The following is a 20,123-nucleotide window of genomic DNA, read 5'->3' on the forward strand; positions in this document are numbered from 1 at the left end:
AGGTCTCTGCTAGGAACTAGTAGAACAATGCAAAAAACCACATCTTTTAACCAGTGTGACGTGATTTATTTACACAACTAATCTGATTTAGTCAATTTTATTTTGTATGTGTACTTGTAAGCTCATTAAATCATTTAGGAATAAAGACGTGGCATAAATTGACTAACAGTATATTGCTGATGTGACACTGGTGGGAAGTTTATGTCAAGAGACCTGGACAGTCATAATTGGTGCACTGTTAAGAGGGTTCAGTTTGCTTAGTTGATAAAGTTTCATGGATTCAAATACTCCTAGATTCATGTTTACTTTTAGATTGTTTTCAGGGGGTGATCATGGACAGGACTATTTTTCCCCCAGCTATAATATAACTGAGATAAATATTGTGATAATTACTCTGATAAAGCATTTTGTGACCTTCATCTTGGATGATTTCTATATATTTTATGTGAAGCTGCAATTGAATGTTTTCAACATCAAGCAGTCTAGCTGCTAAATAGTAACAGCTGCAAGGACCGTAACAGTGCTCTAGTTAAACCCACATAGACATTTTCTGAGTTGAGAGAAGCCTAGTCTGATTTGCTTTGAGGTTACTTAATTGAAGTTGTCACTTTTATGTGCAGTGTTCAAAATATATTATCCAGTACTGGATAGGTACTGTTGAGGGGGAAATATCTCCCAAGAGTTTAGAGTTTTGTTATGTTTTGATTTTTTTTTTTTTTTTGGGGCTTTACCAACTCAGATGTGAATTATAGGTAAGTAGGGAAAATACATCTTATACTTTCTTAATTTTCCACTTAGCATTAGCTGACTTTTTATATGATGTGAATTCATTTTATCCTCTCAAGTTGATTTTTTTAGCCTAACCATTCATATTTCAGCATGCAGTGAATAAGAATTTAAGCAAAACAAATTTTACATTTTCCCTAATAGAAATCTATCCTTTTAAATGTATCTGCTGGCCGGGCGCGGTGGCTCAAGCCTGTAATCCCAGCACTTTGGGAGGCCGAGATGGCGGATCACGAGGTCAGGAGATCGAGACCATCCTGGCTAAACGGTGAAACCCCGTCTCTACTAAAAATACAAAAACTAGCTGGGCGAGGTGGCGGGCGCCTGTAGTCTCAGCTACTCGGGAGGCTGAGGCAGGAGAATGGCGTAAACCCGGGAGGCGGAGCTTGCGGTGAGCTGAGATCCGGCCACTGCACTCCAGTCCGGGCGACAGAGCAAGACTCCGCCTCAAAAAAAAAAAAAAAAAAAAAAAAAAAAATTAAATGTATCTGCTTAGAGTTGCTAAAATTGCAAAGTTCTTGCAAAAATATCTTTTAGTTTTATAAAATTCACATGGAATGTTGTTTTTGCAGGTTTCTGAAGGTTTGCGGATCTGAATTAGTACGCCTTGAATTGTCTTGCAGCCACTTTCTTAATGAAACTTGCTTAGAAGTTATTTCTGAGATGTGTCCAAATCTACAGGCCTTAAATCTCTCCTCCTGTGATAAGCTACCACCTCAAGCTTTCAACCACATTGCCAAGTTATGCAGCCTTAAACGACTTGTTCTTTATCGAACAAAAGTAGAGGTAAGAATAATTAATAATTTTCATCATTGCTATTATAGTAGCCAACTGAATATTTAGTTTTCTTTAATTACTCATAATGTGTTTTTTAAATTTTTAAATCAAGTTTATGATGCCATCTGACTACTCTGAAATCATTAGAGCTGATTCAGTCATTGTGAAGTTATTTCAAACCTAATGTGTTTTGAAATTATAAGGAAATGTTCTTCTCTGTGCTCTTAAAATTTTCGTGATGCTATTCATGTTCCCAGGAAAAGAAAGAAACAGTTGGTTGAGGTCAGCCAAAATGCTGGCAGGGAACGAATTAGAGAAAGTTAGGAGGATAGTGTGCAAGAAGACAGTTGCTTGCAGCGGGGGGAAGCAAAGTGGTATATATCCTTGCCCAGACTTAGGGCTTAAAATTTGTAATACCATAGTTAATGAGTCTCATTAAGAAATGGAATCATGTCATATATATGAGTCTACTTGCTTTCTCACATAATATCTCTAGAACATGTTTCCAGGTCAGTGCATATATTATCTAACTCTTTTACTGTAATAGCATATGTTATACCATAATCTATTTAACATTCTCCAAATGATCAACAGACCAGTTGACCAACATTTGATTTTTCCAGTGGTTTTCCTTTTACAAACTACCTAGCACTAAGATCCTTCTGTGTGTAGTTTTTTTTTCTTTTTCTTCTTTTTTTTTGAGACAGAGTCTCACTCTGTCACCCAGACTGGAGTGCAATGGTGTGATTTCAGCTCACTGCAACCTCCGCCTGGCCCGTTCAAGCAATTCTCCTGCCTCAGCCTCCTGAGTATCTGGGATTACAGGTGCCTGCCACCATGCCCAGCTAATTTTTGTATTTTTAGTAGATACGGGGTTTCACCACCAGCCTGTGCATGGTTTTACACATACTTACTATTACTGCTATTGGATAGAGTCCTAGAGGTGGTACTGCTAGGTTAAAGAGTATGTGACTGGGCCCCTGTAGTACACACTGTCATGTATTTGTTCCCTCTGCTCCACACATACTGGCTTTCTTTCTATTCCTTGAATGTTCTGACCTGGTCCCAGCTCAGGGCTTTTGTTCTTTTGCCTATCTGAAATGTTTGTCTAGCTCATTATGGCTGCCATTTTTTTAGCTCAATGTTCAACTTGCGTATTTTTTGGAGATGGCTTCCTGGACACTCATAAAATATAGCACGCCTTCTAGTTTGTTTCCTTCAGTTTTATTTCCTTTTTAACATCCTTGTCACTCTCTGACGTGATACTTGTTTTCTTGCTTATTTTCATTCTTCTCATATTAGGATATAATGGTAGAAGACTTGTCGGTCTTTTTCATTGCCGTGTTTCCAGAATCTAGAATAGTACTTGGTAAAGATTGGCCGTTCAGTAAATATGTGTTAAGTAAATGAATAAAGATAACCAAATTACTTTTCCAAAATGATATACCAGTGACTTGGGAGACTGCATTAGTTCTGGTGGGAATGGTTTGGTTCCCAAGAGAGCAGGTTGTTGTAAAGTGAGAATGTCCTTTGTGTTTGACCTCTTTGCACTGTCTGCTTCCCCTTTGATCTTCTGCCATGTTAAGACACAGCAGGAAAGCCCTTACCAGAAGCCGAGCAGATGACAGTGCCATGCCCCTTGAAATTCCCAGCCTGCATACCTGTGAGCTAAATAAACTCTTTTTCTTTATGAGCTACCCAACCTCAGGTGTTTTGTTATAGCAACAACGAATGAACTAAGACGTCATTGTTCTCAATTTTGGGCAGAATATTTAGCTAGACTTTAGCAGGTGACCTGCTAAATAAAGACTAAAGCAGGTGACTTTAGCATGGTGGAAAAAAGACTTTGATTCTAGTTCTAGCCCTGCCAGCGATAAGCTTGGTAATCTAGGTGAAGACATTGTCTCAGATTTCCAGATTTGTTATTTGTAAAATGAAAGAATCACTGTCCCAGAATGCCAGATGATACTAGCCTGTGTTTTCATTGGTCTGTGGTGAAATGACTCCCCATTTGTGTGGGTATAAAATTGTTAGCTATCTTTTCTTGGGTAGGACTGTTCATTCTGAAATTATGCCATGCCTGCTTTTTATTGGCACATTTACTATTTTATGGGCCTGTGTACTATAAACTGAAATCCTCTGAGCAAGGAAGATTTAAATGCCCCATTTAAAAATTTCTGATTAATAAGAAATATAGCACACATAATTATTAAATGTAATTATTAAATGAGCCTTTGAGAAGAAAAATAGGGTAAAAACCAAAAAAAAATTAACTTGCTAGGCATCTTATATCTATGGTGGCTTGTGAAAATACATCCCATGAGATGTTTTTGAAATGTTATATAGTAATGTGATCTAAGTGTCAGAGAATTATTAAATAGTCTACAGTTTTCTTGAATTTGTCTCAGACTGATAGATATGACTGAATTTTTTAAGTGTGATTTGTGAGGATTAAGAAGATTTCATATCTCAAGAGTGGAAATTTATACATATGTACCTAAGTCTAGATAGCATAAGCTCTGGTTTTCCTCAGTTACTTAAATATGGATGTAAAATCATTGTATGAATGTATTAAATAAAATTTGGGTTGTACCCTCTGTTACTTCCTATTAAATTTTTTTATTGGCCCATCTGGTAAAATGTCATAAACACTACACAATTTTTCTGACATTGAATATGTAGAAAAAAACTATAAAATTGAGTTTTCGTTGATGTATGGTTGACTTAAAATTAAAGATGCTGTTATTTTAGTGATATAAATGGCAAATGTGAAATTGAGAAAGTCTTACCCAGGCAGTGTTTACTTTTAATGCTTCCCAACTCATTGCTTTCTACCTATACTTCACTCACTTCTGTTATTATCTCCTCATCCTTGGGATCTATATCAGAGTCCCACATGGGCACTAAGTAAATCAGAAAAAGGAGAGATGGCAAAATAATCAGCTGATTTCTTTGAAAACAAACAAAAGCTACAGCACTGGTATTCATATCAATCTGTAAACACCTCCATTGTCACTTAAGCAAAGTGTTATGTCACCTCCTTCTTCCTTTGATACATACCTTTCACCTTGCACCTAATGATGTTGGTGGATGAGAGCAAACAGAGAATGAGAAGGTAAGATGTAGGAGACTGGTCTCTCTTTAAACGTTCCACATATTCACTGGCAGTATATTCTCATATTCTAGACTCTGTTTTGAAGAAGGAGCAATACTTGATTGCAAATGCCTCTGCTTGCTCTAAGGACATACATGAAAAGAAAAAGAAGATAACAATTGTAGTTTTCTGGGAGATGTTATTTTGTTTTAAAAGGGCTACAAATTATCCAGTACCACTTTAACCCTGTTTTTCTGAACCCTACAAAATTCTAAAATAAGCAAAAATTAGTATGACAAAATAATGGATTGTATTATAGCATATTAACCTCACAGAGACCAGTTTATGATACAATACAGTTACAGTTTATGTGCCTTTACATAATTTACATTAGTAAGTATAGTATATTTATGCCATTTTATAAGACTTAGACAAGTCTGTATGCATAGTGAATAAAGCTTTTGAGGATTTTGGAGACCTGGATTTTTAGTCCCAAAGTTTGGGAAAACCTACTGAATATATTCTGTTGGCTGTCCTAGACATTTTGCATTATTATTTCTTTATACCAGTCTGAATAGGGTTGGTGGTATTCTCATCTTTACACATAATTAAATTAAGGTCTCAAAAGATTAATACATTGCCTACTGGCACAAGCCATAGAGTCAGGATTTGAACTCAGGTCTTGTGGCCTTGATGTGGTAGTTAAAATCATAATATATATTAAAGCATAGAATAGTAGTTATTCTGATAGCTTGGCTATTTATCTAAAACAAAGATTTTCTTTACTACTTATTATTTCTAATTTGTAGTTGGTAAGGAGATATACATAGTAACTAACATATACAACATTATAATCCATGATAAAATACAAACTATTAAGTTTGTATTTTATAAGTATCTTCTGCAGGAAAATGGATTTTTTGTCTTTTTACTATGAACAAGCTTAGTTTGAAGTCTTAGTTGTTCTGAATTTATAAATCGCAATTTGTTATTCAAATTACATTTAGAAATGTTTAAGTGAAAGTTTGTAGAATCAATACATAATTAACTGCTTTAAGCAAATAGTTTATACAGGCATACTCTCAATTTTATACTGTAATGGAGAGCAGCATTGAGACAGATAATCCTCAAAATAATTTTGACATGTAAAATGATATGTTGTTGATAGCTAGGTGATGTGTTCTTAAGGGTTAGCCATAGCCAGGCATGCAGCAGGTCTGATGACTCAGTAAAAATGAGACCTCAGGAGAACAGAACGGTGGCAGGGTCAGAATTGTCTTGTATGCTGGTAGGTAAATTCTGGGATGCTGATGTGGTCCCTCCTTGCATCAGTGGTCGTTCAGAATTTTTAGCCTTATAAGATAGTAAAATATAGTTCAGCTTGGTTTCTTAATTTATTTCATGAGATCTTTTTCTTTCTTTAGATGTGTTTAGGATTACAATGAAAAATGACTTCATCAGAGAAATAACAAATGTCTTATTAATTTAGCAAAGAAAATTCACTAAGTAAGCTATGTGCAGAGTCAGTAGCATGTATTTGTTGAATTTCATTAGATGCAGAGCATTAAATACATGCCTAGTAAAGAACAAGATACTATTACACTGATAAAAGACAGAGTGAACAGGTATACAGTAAGCCCAAATATATGCTAGCATTGTCACAGGCTTGTTCTTAGTTGGAGGATGATCTGCATTGGGAAACCTTTCTAGAAGAAATTACCATTGAGCTCAGATTTATGCCCTGTTTACTGTGTGATCCCAGAATTACTAGTGAAATGGGTCGGTAAATAGGGTAATTTTTTTTCCTCCTGAAATTGGTGCATCTTTTAGAGTTGAATAGACAGCACTTTCTGCAACAGATGGGAACTTAGGAAAGACACTCTAGTTGTGCTTAGTTTCTTCTACCATCCGTGGCATGGAAATAATTAGGTATTATAATGATTTAAAGGAGTTAAGTTCAGTCTTTTTGGTTCTTTTCTTCTCTATTCATAAGATTCTTATTATGTACGATAAAACATTGATTGCAAGTACTTCTTTAACCATACATGATGATGTATTTTCGTGAAAGTAGAGCTGTAAAAATCTAGCCCATCCAGCTGGGCTCAGGGGCTCATGCCTGTAATCCCAGCACTTTGGAAGGCTGAGGCAGAAGGATCACTTGAGATCAGGAGTTCAAGACCAACCTGAGCAACATAGTGAGACCCCATCGCTACAGAAAATTTAACAAATTAGCTGGACATGCCCCTGTAGTCCCACTCAGGAGACTGAGGTGGGAGGATCACTTGAGCCCAGAAGGTCAAGGCTACACTGAGCTGTGATTGTGCCACTGCACTCCAGCCTGAGTAACAGAGCAAGACCCTGTCTCAAAAATAAAATAAATCTGACTCATTAAATAGATTTTTAGATACTTGAAAAAAAACTTTTATTTTGAAATAATTTCAGACTTACAGAGAAATTGAAAAAAAAAAAGATTTCTTTTGTACTTTCACCCAGGTTCCCCTACTATAATACAAAATTGTTTTGTTGAACCATTTGAAAATAAGTTGAAAACATAATAACCCTTTACCCCTGGGGCATTATAAGTGAAAGACATAATTTGCCCCTGAAAGGACATGTATCTGTAATCTACTTTCAGATACTTGTATTATGGGCTGAATTGTATCTCCCCAAAATTCGTACTTTGAAATCCTACCCCCCAGTACTTAAGAATGTGACTGTATTTGGAGACAGGGTTTTTAAAGAGGTGATTAAGGTTAAATGAGGTCATTAGGGTGGAGCCTAATCCAATATGACTGGTGTCCTTAAGGAAGAGGAGATTAGGACACACACACACAAGGAAGACCATGTGAAGACAATGGAAGAAGATGACCCAATACAAGCCAGTAAGAGAAGTCTTAGAGAAAACCAACTCTGTTGACACCTAGTTCTCAAATTTCTAGCCTCCAGAATTGTAAGCAAGTAAATTTCTGATAGTTAAACTACCTAGTCTATGATACTTTGTTACAGCAGCCCTAGAAAAGTAATACACACCTTGTATAGGATAGCATAAGAAAAACTTTTTAACATAGTGCATGAGAGTGTCTTTAAGATAAGTCCCACACATGTACTAAAACAATCTGGACTAGTGTTAGAAGTTTGAACCTGTTTACCTTTCCTCTGTTTGGGGAAAAAAAAAATCTGGAGTCAGGGGTGAGAGTGGGGCATGATAGGTAGCTCAGTAAGAATGTTATTCTGTTGCTTAGCAGCAGACTAGAAAACCAGGAGTGTTTTTTAAAAGTTGGAGTTATAAATGGAACACCTGCATCCAGTTTTGATTGCCTCACTTCAAGAATGATAGAGCATAAATTGAAAGAATCTGAAGAAGTGAAAAAACTGATGATAGGTATTGTGGGGGACTAGTATATGACAGTAATCCGTAAGTATGGTTCAGCATCTGTTTAGTTGGCCTGCTCGGCTGTGTCGACAGTTTCAAGGACCCCTCTGCTTTTATCTTCATGAACTAGAAGACAACAAAAGAAGTTGATCTTTACTTCTGTAGGATATTAACACTCTCCTATTTTTTTCTTTCTGTGCCAGTTTATTTGGCAGATCATATATATGAGTAAAATTGCACACCACCCTGACTGTTGATGAAAGCGGCTGGGCTTTCTACAAAAGATGTATTAACTGTCTTTTGAAAGAGTACGATTTAATTTAGTGCTATGAATTTGTTTTCTGACATGTGTATGTGGTGGTCTCCTTACTGCATTCTTATTTGATTTAAACAATACATTATTGTATTTTGGTAAGTAGAGCAGGGATGGCCTTTCTTTTAAAAGAGCCATGGCAACTAACCAAGTCAGACTATAAGACCAAACTTATTGGCAAATGAAGAGGGTGGCTTCTTACTTACAGAGCCAGTGCTGATAACTAAGACGAGGATGAGAAATTAAAATAGAAAGAACCAGCTTCGGTCACCTAAATTAACTAATGCACGCTGTTGTTAGTTGTCGTCTAAAATGCAGTCTATTTAAAACAGAAATGTTAGTAGAGCTAGATAATATATAAAACAGAAAGATATTAGTAATTATTTTGTTCTTAAACACAATCAAGAATCAGTAGTTTTAATAGCTAATAATAAGTGTAATTATCACAGATAAAACTTCTTTATCACAGATATAACAAACTTTCTTAGAGTCCTTGGTATGTGTCTGTAGGCTATATTTCTGTATCCTGATGGGCCTTGTAGAACTTTCAATGGAAATAGGTGACTTGGTGGGGTATGTGTGCCCTGAATGAATGGGTTGTAGTTGAGTTACAGTCAAGAAGCCTAACTTGTGAGTGCAGTGGTGGAGGAGATCATCTTTTAATGGGGGAAGACTCCTTATCAAACACAACCATGACAGTGACCAATAAGCCAGGTATAAGAAATCTACCTGGAAAGGACACCATTCATTAGAGATGGCTGATTAGCCCATCCTCTCTGTTGGCATGTCCTGAGGAAAGCCAAATTAAAGTTACAGGACTGAAATTTGTAAACTGTCATGTCTTCATTTTATTTTATTTTATTTTATTGTAGAGATAGGATCTCACTGTGTTACTCAGGCTAGTCTCAACCTCCTGGGCTCAAGTGATCCTCCTGCCTCAGCCTTCCAAGTGCTGGGATTATACGCATGAGCCACCACACCCAGTCCCATGTCTTTTTGGCTGCAAATCTCTGCATCCATTATAGGTTGTTATACAAATTGATCAGTTGATTGATCAGTTGATCAGTTGAGTATCTATGAGGAAAGATGTATTCGACTATATTATTGTAGGAAAGATCCAATACAGTGATAAAAATAGGCTTCAAAATGAGACTGCAGGGCAAGGCAAAGGTGTGTGAACTAATTTAGTCTTAGATTTTGTTTCATCACACACAAGAATTTTAAGAATTTGACAAATTATCTGAACCTGAAACTGAAACTTGTATGTTAGAGCTAAAATTCTGGGTCTGTAGTCTAGGGTAGCTGTTAAACATCTACAGTTAGGTTTAGAGAACTTTCTTCTTTTTCCTCAAAGGCAGTGTAAGGAGCTTTATTAATTTTTATGATTTATGATATTTAGCCTTTTCTTTTTAGAGTTCTGTCAGAATTCTAACTCCCCACCACAATGTTGATCTTAAAGTTGTGAAAGACAATATTATTTTCAAGTTGTGATTATGTGTCAGTGTATAAGCTATACCATATTGTGTATTTGAACTGTATAAAAGAATAACTTCAAGTAGATGGTTCATAGTAAATCTGGATAAAGTAATTGAATTTAAATATTCTAAAATGGTGATTATTTCTGCATATGTTTAGTTTCAAGTACTTTAAATAGTTCTCAAAATACTTCAACTTTTTTTTGTTGTTTTTTTGTTGTTGTTGTTTTTGAGACAGAGTCTCGCAACGCCCAGGCTGTAGTGCAGTGGAGCGATCTTGGCTCACTGCAACCTTCGCCTCCCTGGTTCAAGCGATTCTCCTTCCCCAGCCTCCCGAGTAGCTGGGACTACAGGCATGTGCCACCATGCCCAGCTGATTTTTATATTTTTAGTAGAGATGGGGTTTCACCATATTTGCCAGGCTGGTCTTGAACTCCTGACTTCAAGTAATCTGCCCATCTCAGCCTCCCAAAATGCTGGGATTATAGGCGTGAGCCACTGCACCTGACCTTCCATTTTTCATTCTATATTCTTCTTCACCAAGTTTATTGAAATTGGAAGAGGAGCAAAACAATTTTTATTAGAGAAAGATTTACACTTATATATATATATTACACTCCAGTAATTGAGTGGTTGTGTTCTTAGGATTTCTTTGGAGATATTTGTTATGCAAATTTATGCATTTTCATTTAGTGAATATACTTTTATAAAATTTCACCTTCTTACTCGGAGATAGTGCTCTGATGTGTTTGAAATGTATTATAATCAATGTAAGTACATTTGTTTCTGATGATGTTATGTAACTAGTCTATATTTTAGCTAGTCTTTGTCTGTAATATGTACACTTGTTACCTGGCCCTTATTAATATGCTTTCTAGGAATCATATTTTAGAATGGAGAATACTAATTTGGAATCCTACTGTCCTGTATTGAGTGTTATAATTAAGGGTTACATTCTTTATTAAAGATAACCAACAATTCTTAACATTGAATAAAAAAGGTCATAAACTAGTTGTAACAGCTAAAAACCTACATTAATGTAAAATAGCAAGCATATTACTACATACATTAATTATACAAGGTTCTCAGTATATTATAAAATGTACAGGTATGCATAAATATAATTCTAAGCTATACATCTGGACTATCTAAAAGTTATATGTGAGTATAATAAACATCAGTTATTTTTATTAAGTATTTTTGCTTAGCAGTTTAGAAGTCTGGAGGGTGGGAAGTTATGAAGTTTATGGATAGCATTTCTTAAAAAGCTGTCAATGAAAATTTGAATTTTTATCTATTAATAAATTTCTTCGTAACAAGTAAAGGCATTAATAATATTCTTTATAACTGAATGGCACTTCATATCTGCATACACCAAACTTCCACATCTGTTATCCATCATTTCACTAACTAAATTGTTTTTGAAATCGAAATCATTCTTGTTTTTTTTTTTTTTTTCTTTGAGACAAGGGTGTCACTCTGTCGCCCAGGCTAGAGTGCAGTGGTATGATCTCAGCTCACTGCAACCTCTGCCTGCCAGGTTCAAGTGATCCTTCCAGCTCAACCTCCCAAGTATCTAGGACTATAGGCTTGCACCACTGTGCCAGGCTAATTTTTGTATTTTTTGTAGAGATGGGGTTTTGCCATGTTCCCAGGTCTCAAACTCCTGAGCTCAGGTGATCTATCTGCCCACCTCAGCCTTCCAAAGTGAAATCATTTTCTTAGCAATAGTCATTGTAATCATTGTAGTAGTCTTGAGTATTTGGAGGCTTCACTAAAGGACGCTAAGGGGAATAAAATTGCTAAACAAACAAGAAGGCAGTTGTGAAAGTAGGGGGAAACAGTCTTCCTCCTGTTACAGTCATCAGAGTATGATGTTTATGGACTAATTCCTTTACAGTCCTTTTGTGAGTTGTAGAGGATGGTCTGGAACCCTGATGCTGTAAGCATGCTTTACAGTTGTTTTTGCCTAATTGCATTAATAAAAACTGTTCACATTGAACTTGTCTCTTGCTTTTCTCTCCAGTTATAATTTGTTATAATATTTTGCTGTTTACTTCTTTACCTTTGGCATTTCGCTATCCAAAATGGCTGAGTGTCATGTAACCCACTTGAATATTTAATTATGTGTTTACTCTTCCAGTTTGGTCCCAGGTTGAGAAGCGTATGCTTCTTTACCTGGATGTGTGGGGAGTTGTTGACTTTATTACTTAAAGTTATCCATTGGGTTTTGAAGCTGCTGAACAGGGTTAATACGTAGATTTTAGGTGGAATGTAAAATAAATCTTTATGAACATGTATTCTACTGCTAAATGACAGTGTGTACCTAGAGTATGTTTTGGTAATTCTGTAGAAGAAATAATTATGGACCCAGTCACTCCTTAGTGAATTCCTTGTCATAGTTGTTTAAGTAAGGTTGCCCTTTGTTTGAAAATTACAAACTCATTTGAAATGAGCCTTACATTATTAAAGCTGCTATTTTAATTATGTTTTAGTTTTATAGAACTACTCTTGTACTTCCATTGAATGAGTTTTCAAGACCTAACCACAGAATATGTAGACTTGGGGACCTGAAAGATACTTTGTGTCTTGAATCAGAGGTTCATATAATTTTTCACTTTTCATTTCTGAATAAATAAAATACTGTGCCATTTTCACAGTACACCTAATAATACAGCTTTGATCCATCCATTTGTGTGTCCTAGATATGTAGCAGTGCTGCAGATACTCATTATAGTAGAATTGTTTTGTTCTCCTAAGTAGAGATTGGCAAACTTTTTCTGTGAAGGGCTAGGTAGTAAAGACTTTAGGCCTCGCAGGCCTCATGGATTCTGTCACAGCTACTCTATCCTGCTGTTGTAGTGTGAAAACAGTCACCGACAATACATTAATGAGTGGGTATGTCTGTGTTCCAATAAAACTTTATTTACAAAAACAGGCAATAGACTGGATTTGGCCTGTGGGCAAGTAGTTTGCCAACTTCTGCTCTAAACTATTGAGTTGGTGCTCTCTACAAAATCAGGCCCTTTTATATCTGGAAATGAAGAGTTAATTTCTCCGTAGTTTATTATCTTTGCTTTGACATCAGTAACAACATTTTAATTCTGAATACTAATAGCATGGAGAAAGAATATTCTAAAGATATTTTAGGAGGAAATGGGTTAACTGGATTTAAAGACGTTGTCAACTGGTTCCATAGGCATGTTCTCTAAACCTGGGTACTCCCACAGTCTCTGGCTTTCACTGATGAGCTTTGCTGGAGAAAGCCATGAAATTGTGTTAATCTGTGCTTACTCACCTCAGTGCTACCTGTCAGCCCTTTGATTTATCTCTATTTCACTTCTTGTTAATTTCTCACAGTATCTCTTCCAAGGTCATTGTCGTTCTTTTCATTACCATCACCTCCATCTCGCAATATCTTGGTCTCAGCATTTGATCTCATATCTCTTATTCAGAAAGATCAGTTATATCATTCAACATAAATCTCTTGTTCTATGTTCCTTTTCAAGTTGAGGATTTTAAAAATGATAGTTCTAATATTAAATGATTTTTAATTCCCAGTTTAATGTACAGACTGATATAAGTTACTGTAAAATATTTGCTGTGAATTCCTCTTCTATGACTTGAAATTCTCCCAGAGAAAATAATGCATCTACTTGAAATTCTCCCAGAGAAAATAATGCATCACAAATGTTTTCTAGACATATATAATTAGACTTTAGTTCAAAAATAAGTTAGGACAATATGCTGTTAGGTTTGTGCCTTAAAGTTACAATCTTTAAGATACGCAATAAGCAAAAGTTGTGATTTCCCTGAGGAACAGTCCAGACAGGTTAATATAGTATTCTTGACAATAAATACTTTTTTCTTACTCTTACCCTACTTTTTTTGTTTGTTTGTTTTGCAGACAAGTTCTTGCTCATTCGCTCAGGCTGGAGTACAGTGGCATGATTGCAGCTTATTGCAGCCTTGACCTCCAGGTCTCAAGCAATCTTCCTACCTCAGCCTCCCAAGTAGCTGGGACCACAGGCATGTGCCACTATGCCTGGCTAATGTTTTTATTTTTATTTATTTATATCTTTTTGTAGAGATGAGGTCGCACCATGTTGCCCAGGCTGGTTTTGAAATCCTGGACTCAAGCTATCCTCCCTCCTTGGTCTCCCAGAGTGTTAGGATTATAAGCATGAGCCACCACACCTGGCCTTACTCTTACTTTTAATTGAAAGTACTGATTCTATAGGGAATTTATCTCAAACTATATCTGAGAATCTTATTGTCCCAGTCTAGGGATAATCAGCTAGGTGACAGTGTTCCAAGCCACCCCACCCAGGAGTTTGGATGGAAGTCTTAGAGAAAGAAGAGATTTTGTTCTGGGCAGATACACCAAAAAGTATATAGTAATCTGCCATTGGTCATGCCTTCTGGTCAGAACTGAGCTAAGTCTTCTGCTGGTCCTGCAGTATCCACAGTGCCACTGCAGAGCAGGACCTCTGTACCTTCAGCAGAAGTCCTGGTTCTAGAAGGGGGCGATGTGCAAGACCCTTAAACAAGGAGGAATAAAAAAAGATGGGGTTGGGAGATGGCAGTTCAAAGAAATAAGTGAAAGCACCTTGTGAAAAAGAACTAGAAATTTTGAAACATAAATAGACTAAAACAAGAACACATAGTTGTGAAAAAAAACTGATTAGAAATCTATCAAATAGTCACTAGGAGCTAATAAATAGATGGGATACATTCTAAATTGGACACAGGATTGCTAAATTAGAAGAGAAGTCTGAGGAATGTACTCAAATTTGTAAAAGGTATGTCAGGAACTGCTGTAAGGTTTATACACACCCACACAGTTTCAGTCTCTCTGTCACACACACACACACACATACACACACACACTCCTAAGGCAAGGCAATCCTACTCATTTAATAAATATATATTGTGCCTACTATATACTAGTGACTCTCTTATTTATCCATTGCTATATATCAATTGCTTCAAAATTAGTGGCTTAAAACAACCTGCATGTATTATCTCACATGTTTTCTGTGTGTCAGGAATCTGGGAGTGGTTTAGCTGGGTAGTTTTGGCTCAGGGTCTCTAAGAAGGTTGCAGCCAGGTTGTTATGTGGTGCTCCAGTCATATCAAGGCTTGACTATCGCTGGTGGCTCAGCTTCCAAACTCAGGGTGATGTTGCTACAGTTCCCCTTCAGCTTGTGGCCAAAAGCCCCTGTTCTCTCCACAGGCTGCTTGAGTATCCTCATGACATGGCAGCTGGCTTCCTCCAAGGGAATAAGTTGGGAGGGAGGAAGCCAAGACAGGAGCCACAGCCTTTTTATAACTGGATTAGGAGGGTTCCGAATCAGAACCAATAGGAGGTAAAGATATTTATTATAAGCAATTGGCTGACATCATGATGAGGCTGGCGAGTCTCAAAATCTGCAGGACGAATTGGCAAGCTGGAGACCCAGGAGAGCTAGTATAGTTCTAGTCTGACAGTTGGCAGGCTTAAGACCCAGGAAGAGCTGACGTTTCAGTTTACATCCAAATTCAGGAAGAAATCAGTGTCCCAGTGTGAAGGCCATCAGACATTGTTTTTTTCCTGAATTTGGAAGAATTCTCTCTTATTTGAGGGAGGGTCAGCCTGTTTGTACTATTCAGGTCTTCAACTGATTGGATGAGGCCCACCCACAGTAGGTAGGGCAATGTGTTTTATTCAGTCAACTGATTTAAATGTTAATCTCATCCAAAAACAACCTCACAGAAACACCCAGAATTGGCAGGGGGCAGTGGCTCACACCTGTAATTTCAGCAATTTGAAAGGCCGAGGCGGGTGGATCATGAGGTCAGCAGATCGAGACCATCCTGGCCAACATGGTGAAACCCCATCTCTACTAATAATACAAAAATTAGCTGGGTGTGGTGAAACGTGCCTGTAATCCCAGCCACTCGGGATTCTGAGGCAGGAGAATCGCTTGAACCAGGGAGTCGGAGGTTGCAGTGAGCTGAGATTGTGCCACTGCACTCCAGCCTGGGGAGAGAGTGAGACTCCGTCTCAAAAACAAACAAATACCCAGAATTATGTTTAACTAAATATCTGAGCACCCCATGGCCTAGTAAGGCTGATACATAAAATTAACTATCATAAATGTAATATTCAAAGTGACCTGTATCACCTCTACAATATACTGTTTGTTAAAAGTGAGTTGCTAAGTTAAGCCCACTCTCTCAAAGGGAGAAGAATTAAGCTCTACCTCTGGAAGGAAAGCGTATAGAGTAACATGTGGACATATTTTTCAAACCACTCTAAACTCTGGTACTAGGAGACTCCAGTGTTCATTGAATAGAAGTTACTGAAGAAAAAAATGGAAGGAATGGTAGAGAAGTAATATTTGGAGAGAGAAATGTTTAGAATCGTCATCTTTCATGAAGAGAGATATGAGTCTTCAAATCAAAATGGGCACTTGGGGTTTTAAACAAAATAAATGAAAATAAATTTTTAGACAGATTGTGATGAAATTGTAGGAGATCAAAAATAAAGGGACAAGAGCTATCAGAGAGAAAAGATACATCGCCTGCAGAGGAAAACAATCAGATTGACAATAGACTTCTTATCAAGTAAGAGACTGATAAGCAATGGAGTAATGTTTTCGGTGTTGAAAGAACGTAACTGTCATCTTAAAATTCTAAGTCTAGCTAAACTTTCATTCAAGATTGAGGACAAATCTCAAATATGCACAATGAAATTTATTTTAAAAAAAAGATTGGGGGTAAATATTAAACTAAGTTATTTAACTTTCTGTCACTCTTTGATTCCCCATTTATAATGATAGGATAAGTAAATAACGATATTTACCTTACAGGCTGTTAACTTTTCTGTTCACTGTTACATCCTAAGTGCCTAAACAGTGCCTAACACATAGTAGGCATGCAATAACAGTTTATTAAATGAATGGATGAGTTAATAGGATTGTTGTGAGGATTTATATATATAAAGAATTTACAACAATGCTGCCTGACATGTTAATAAGTACTCAGTAAATGTTTGTTAAGATTTTATGACCCATAGACACTCAGAACGACTAAAAATATTTCTCAACATAAAGAAAAATTATGTAAGGAAGTATCAGATATAAAAAAAATTATGACACAGAAATTGATAAAAGGCTAGTAAATTAACTAATGACCATGGAGAGATTAAGAAAAATTAATCTTTTTGTATTATTTCTAAAAGTTAAAAACTAAAACCTTTAAGGTGATTCTAAAGTTCACTTGAAAGAGCAAAGGGCCAACAGCAGCTAAGAGATGTTTGAAGAATGAGGAAAGGCTATTTGCCATACTAGATTTAAAGACTTATGAACTATAATAATTAAGACAGAAATGTTGGTACAGAGAATGGAAAATAGACCAGTGAAACAAAATGACCCAGAAGTAGACTCATGCATATATGGATACCTTATATATGATAGAAAGCATTACAAATCAGCGGATACAATGGAGTCTTCAGTGAATCAAACTGGAACAATGTGGGGAAAATGAAATTTGATATCCTACCATATAAAAATCAATTGTAGTTGGGTTAAAAACCTAAGTGCAAAAAAGAAAGACTAAAACTCTGATTTTAAAAAAGAAGAATCTTAGATTCTTCCTTAGCTAAAGAAGAACTTTTTGGAAAAAACAACAGAATACAAACATAAAGGGGAAAAGGATTAATGCCACATTTAATATAGTCATATTAAAATTTAAAATGTTCATGTCTCAGAAAATCCAGTAAACAGTGAAAAGACATGCCTCAGAGAAGGTATTTATAGCTGATATGACTGAGAAAGATTGGTATCCAGCATGAATAAAGAATTCTAAAAGTCAAGAAGGAAGAAACAACCCAATGGAAAGAAAAATCAGCAAAGGATGTGATGAAGCAATTTACATAGCAGGAAATATGAATGGCCAATGAACATATGAAAAGATCTTCAGTCTCACTGGTAATCAGACTAATGCAAATTATACCATTCTGTACTCATCAGACAGGCAGACATTTAAAAGGATGAAAAGTCTACGTATGTTGATAAAGATGTGGGGACGTAACACTCTTACACTACTGATGGGAGAATAGGTTGATTTAAGCACTCAGAAGAGCTATTTTTCAAAGCCAAATAAAGTCAAAGAATACGTAAACACCCGGAAATTCTCCTTCTGGTATGTGCTCTAGAGAAATACTGTTCTAGGCCGGGTGCGGTGGCTCAAGCCTGTAATCCCAGCACTTTGGGAGGCCGAGACGGGCGGATCACGAGGTCAGGAGATCGAGACCATCCTGGCTAACACGGTGAAACCCCGTCTCTACTAAAAATACAAAAACTAGCCGGGCGATGTGGCGGGCGCCTGTAGTCCCAGCTACTCCGGAGGCTGAGGCAGGAGAATGGCATAAACCCGGGAGGCAGAGCTTGCAGTGAGCTGAGATCCGGCCACTGCACTCCAGTCCTGGCGACAGAGCGAGACTCCGCCTCAAAAAAAAAAAAAAAAAAAGAGAAATACTGTTCTATAAATGCACAAGGAAGCACATAAAGGAATGTTTATTCTAACACTGTTTGTAATGGTGAAAATTGTAAGCAACTAAATAGCAATCAAATGAGGGTGTATGCTGTAATATATTTGCATAATGGAATATTATACAACAATTTCTAATGTTAATATATGCTATTTATGGATGCATAATGTATACTAAAATTATATATTTTCAAGCATGTTTTAAACACCAAGTCTTAATAAAGGTTACCTCTGAGAAAGTACGTGAATGGATGGAGGGATACAAAAATGTAGTGAGATAAGCAAAGAAGACAATATTAAGAGTTGATAAACTGAGTGGTGGCTACATGGTTATTATGGGTGTTCTTTTGGACCCTACACTTGTTTGTATATTTGAGATTCTTCATAGTAAGTAATTTAAAAATAAATTACCAAACAAGTTTCATTAAAAATTAGTGGATTAGAGCTATATGTATCAACATGGACAGGTCCCTCACACTGATGAAGAAGATGCAGAAGTATATTGACATTGTAATAGCATTTATGTAGAAACCATGTAGAACAATATTATGTGCTACTTATGGATACATAATATATTGTAAAATTATATACTTTCAAGCATGTTTTAAACACCAAGTCATGATAAAGGTTACCTCTGAGGAAGTATGTGAATGGATGGAGCCAAGCAGGAATGTAGCCGGATAAGCAAAGAATGTTGAAATGTTAAGAGTTGATAAAACTGAGTGGTGGCTACATGGGTGTTATATTGGGACCTATACTTGTTTGTGTATTTGAGATTCTTCATAGGAAGTAATTTAAAGATAAATTACCAAACAAGTCCTGTGAATTATATGTATGTGTGTATGTATGTATTTTTTTTAATTTAAAATTTCTTACCAGCAAAAATTTATGAGATTCTTTCTAAAAAATCTAATATTCTCTGGATCTTACTTAAGGGAAAAATCTTATAAAACAACCTTTTAATATGGATGTGGTCCTGTAATTAAAAAAAGAAACAAACAAACAAACCTAATGTTATGTTCCTATCTGTTAAAAAGTTCACATGGCTAAGTATTGTGGAGAACCTGAAAATTAAATTATCTTTATATACTGTTTCTAATGTTACCATTCTGAGAGCTACATGGGATTGTTTTACAAATGTAGTTATGTTGAAACTTAAGTATAAAATCAGTATCAACTTTTTTTGTTTAAATTCAAAGAAATGCTCAACGATGAGATAATTAGACTTAAGTATAATAGCCCTCTGTGACCTATTGTAACTATTATTATTTTTGCTTTAAGTAACCTTACATTATGAGAAATATTTTATTACTTTATTTTCTCAATGAGAATCTTATCTGGGGTTTGACCAAATGTTTTACATTTTCATTGACACATTCTTCACCTCTCCCTCAACTGATACTTTTTAGTTTCTGAACACTTGGAATAGATTTTTACAGAAGTTGTATAACATCTTCATTTTTAAATACATTAAAATTGTATAAGATATTTTGCCATGTAAGTTTGAATAGTTTTCTCCTTAATTGATAAAAGAAAAATTAGAAATTTGAGTATTTTGCATTTTTTGCTTTTCACAATTTTTCAAGGCAGACATGTTTTAAAAAATATTTTACGGTGCCATGATTATGTAGCAGTCTTTGGGTTTCTTTAGTGGTGAGACCGTTTTCATTGCACAGGATAGATGGGCTTAAATGGCAGGAACATGACTAGAAAGTGCATGTTATATATATTTCAGTCAGCATGTTGCTACTGACAGGTGCTCAATGGTTG

General features: G+C 36.1%; 1 protein-coding gene across 3 annotated transcripts in view; it reads left to right on the forward strand.

Annotated features, from left to right (window-relative positions):
• FBXL4 (F-box and leucine rich repeat protein 4) overlaps nt 1–20,123 on the forward strand; it is an 83,255-nt gene that overhangs the window by 49,556 nt on the left and 13,576 nt on the right. For all 3 annotated transcript variants that reach the window (XM_023205885.1, XM_023205886.1, XM_023205887.1), the window contains one exon: nt 1,359–1,572. In XM_023205885.1, coding sequence (XP_023061653.1) covers nt 1,359–1,572 — 214 coding nt within the window. The remainder of the gene's footprint in view (nt 1–1,358; nt 1,573–20,123) is intronic.

The sequence above is a fragment of the Piliocolobus tephrosceles genome, chromosome 5 (genome assembly GCF_002776525.5).
Source record: "Piliocolobus tephrosceles isolate RC106 chromosome 5, ASM277652v3, whole genome shotgun sequence".
NCBI classification, from domain to species: Eukaryota; Metazoa; Chordata; class Mammalia; order Primates; family Cercopithecidae; genus Piliocolobus; species Piliocolobus tephrosceles.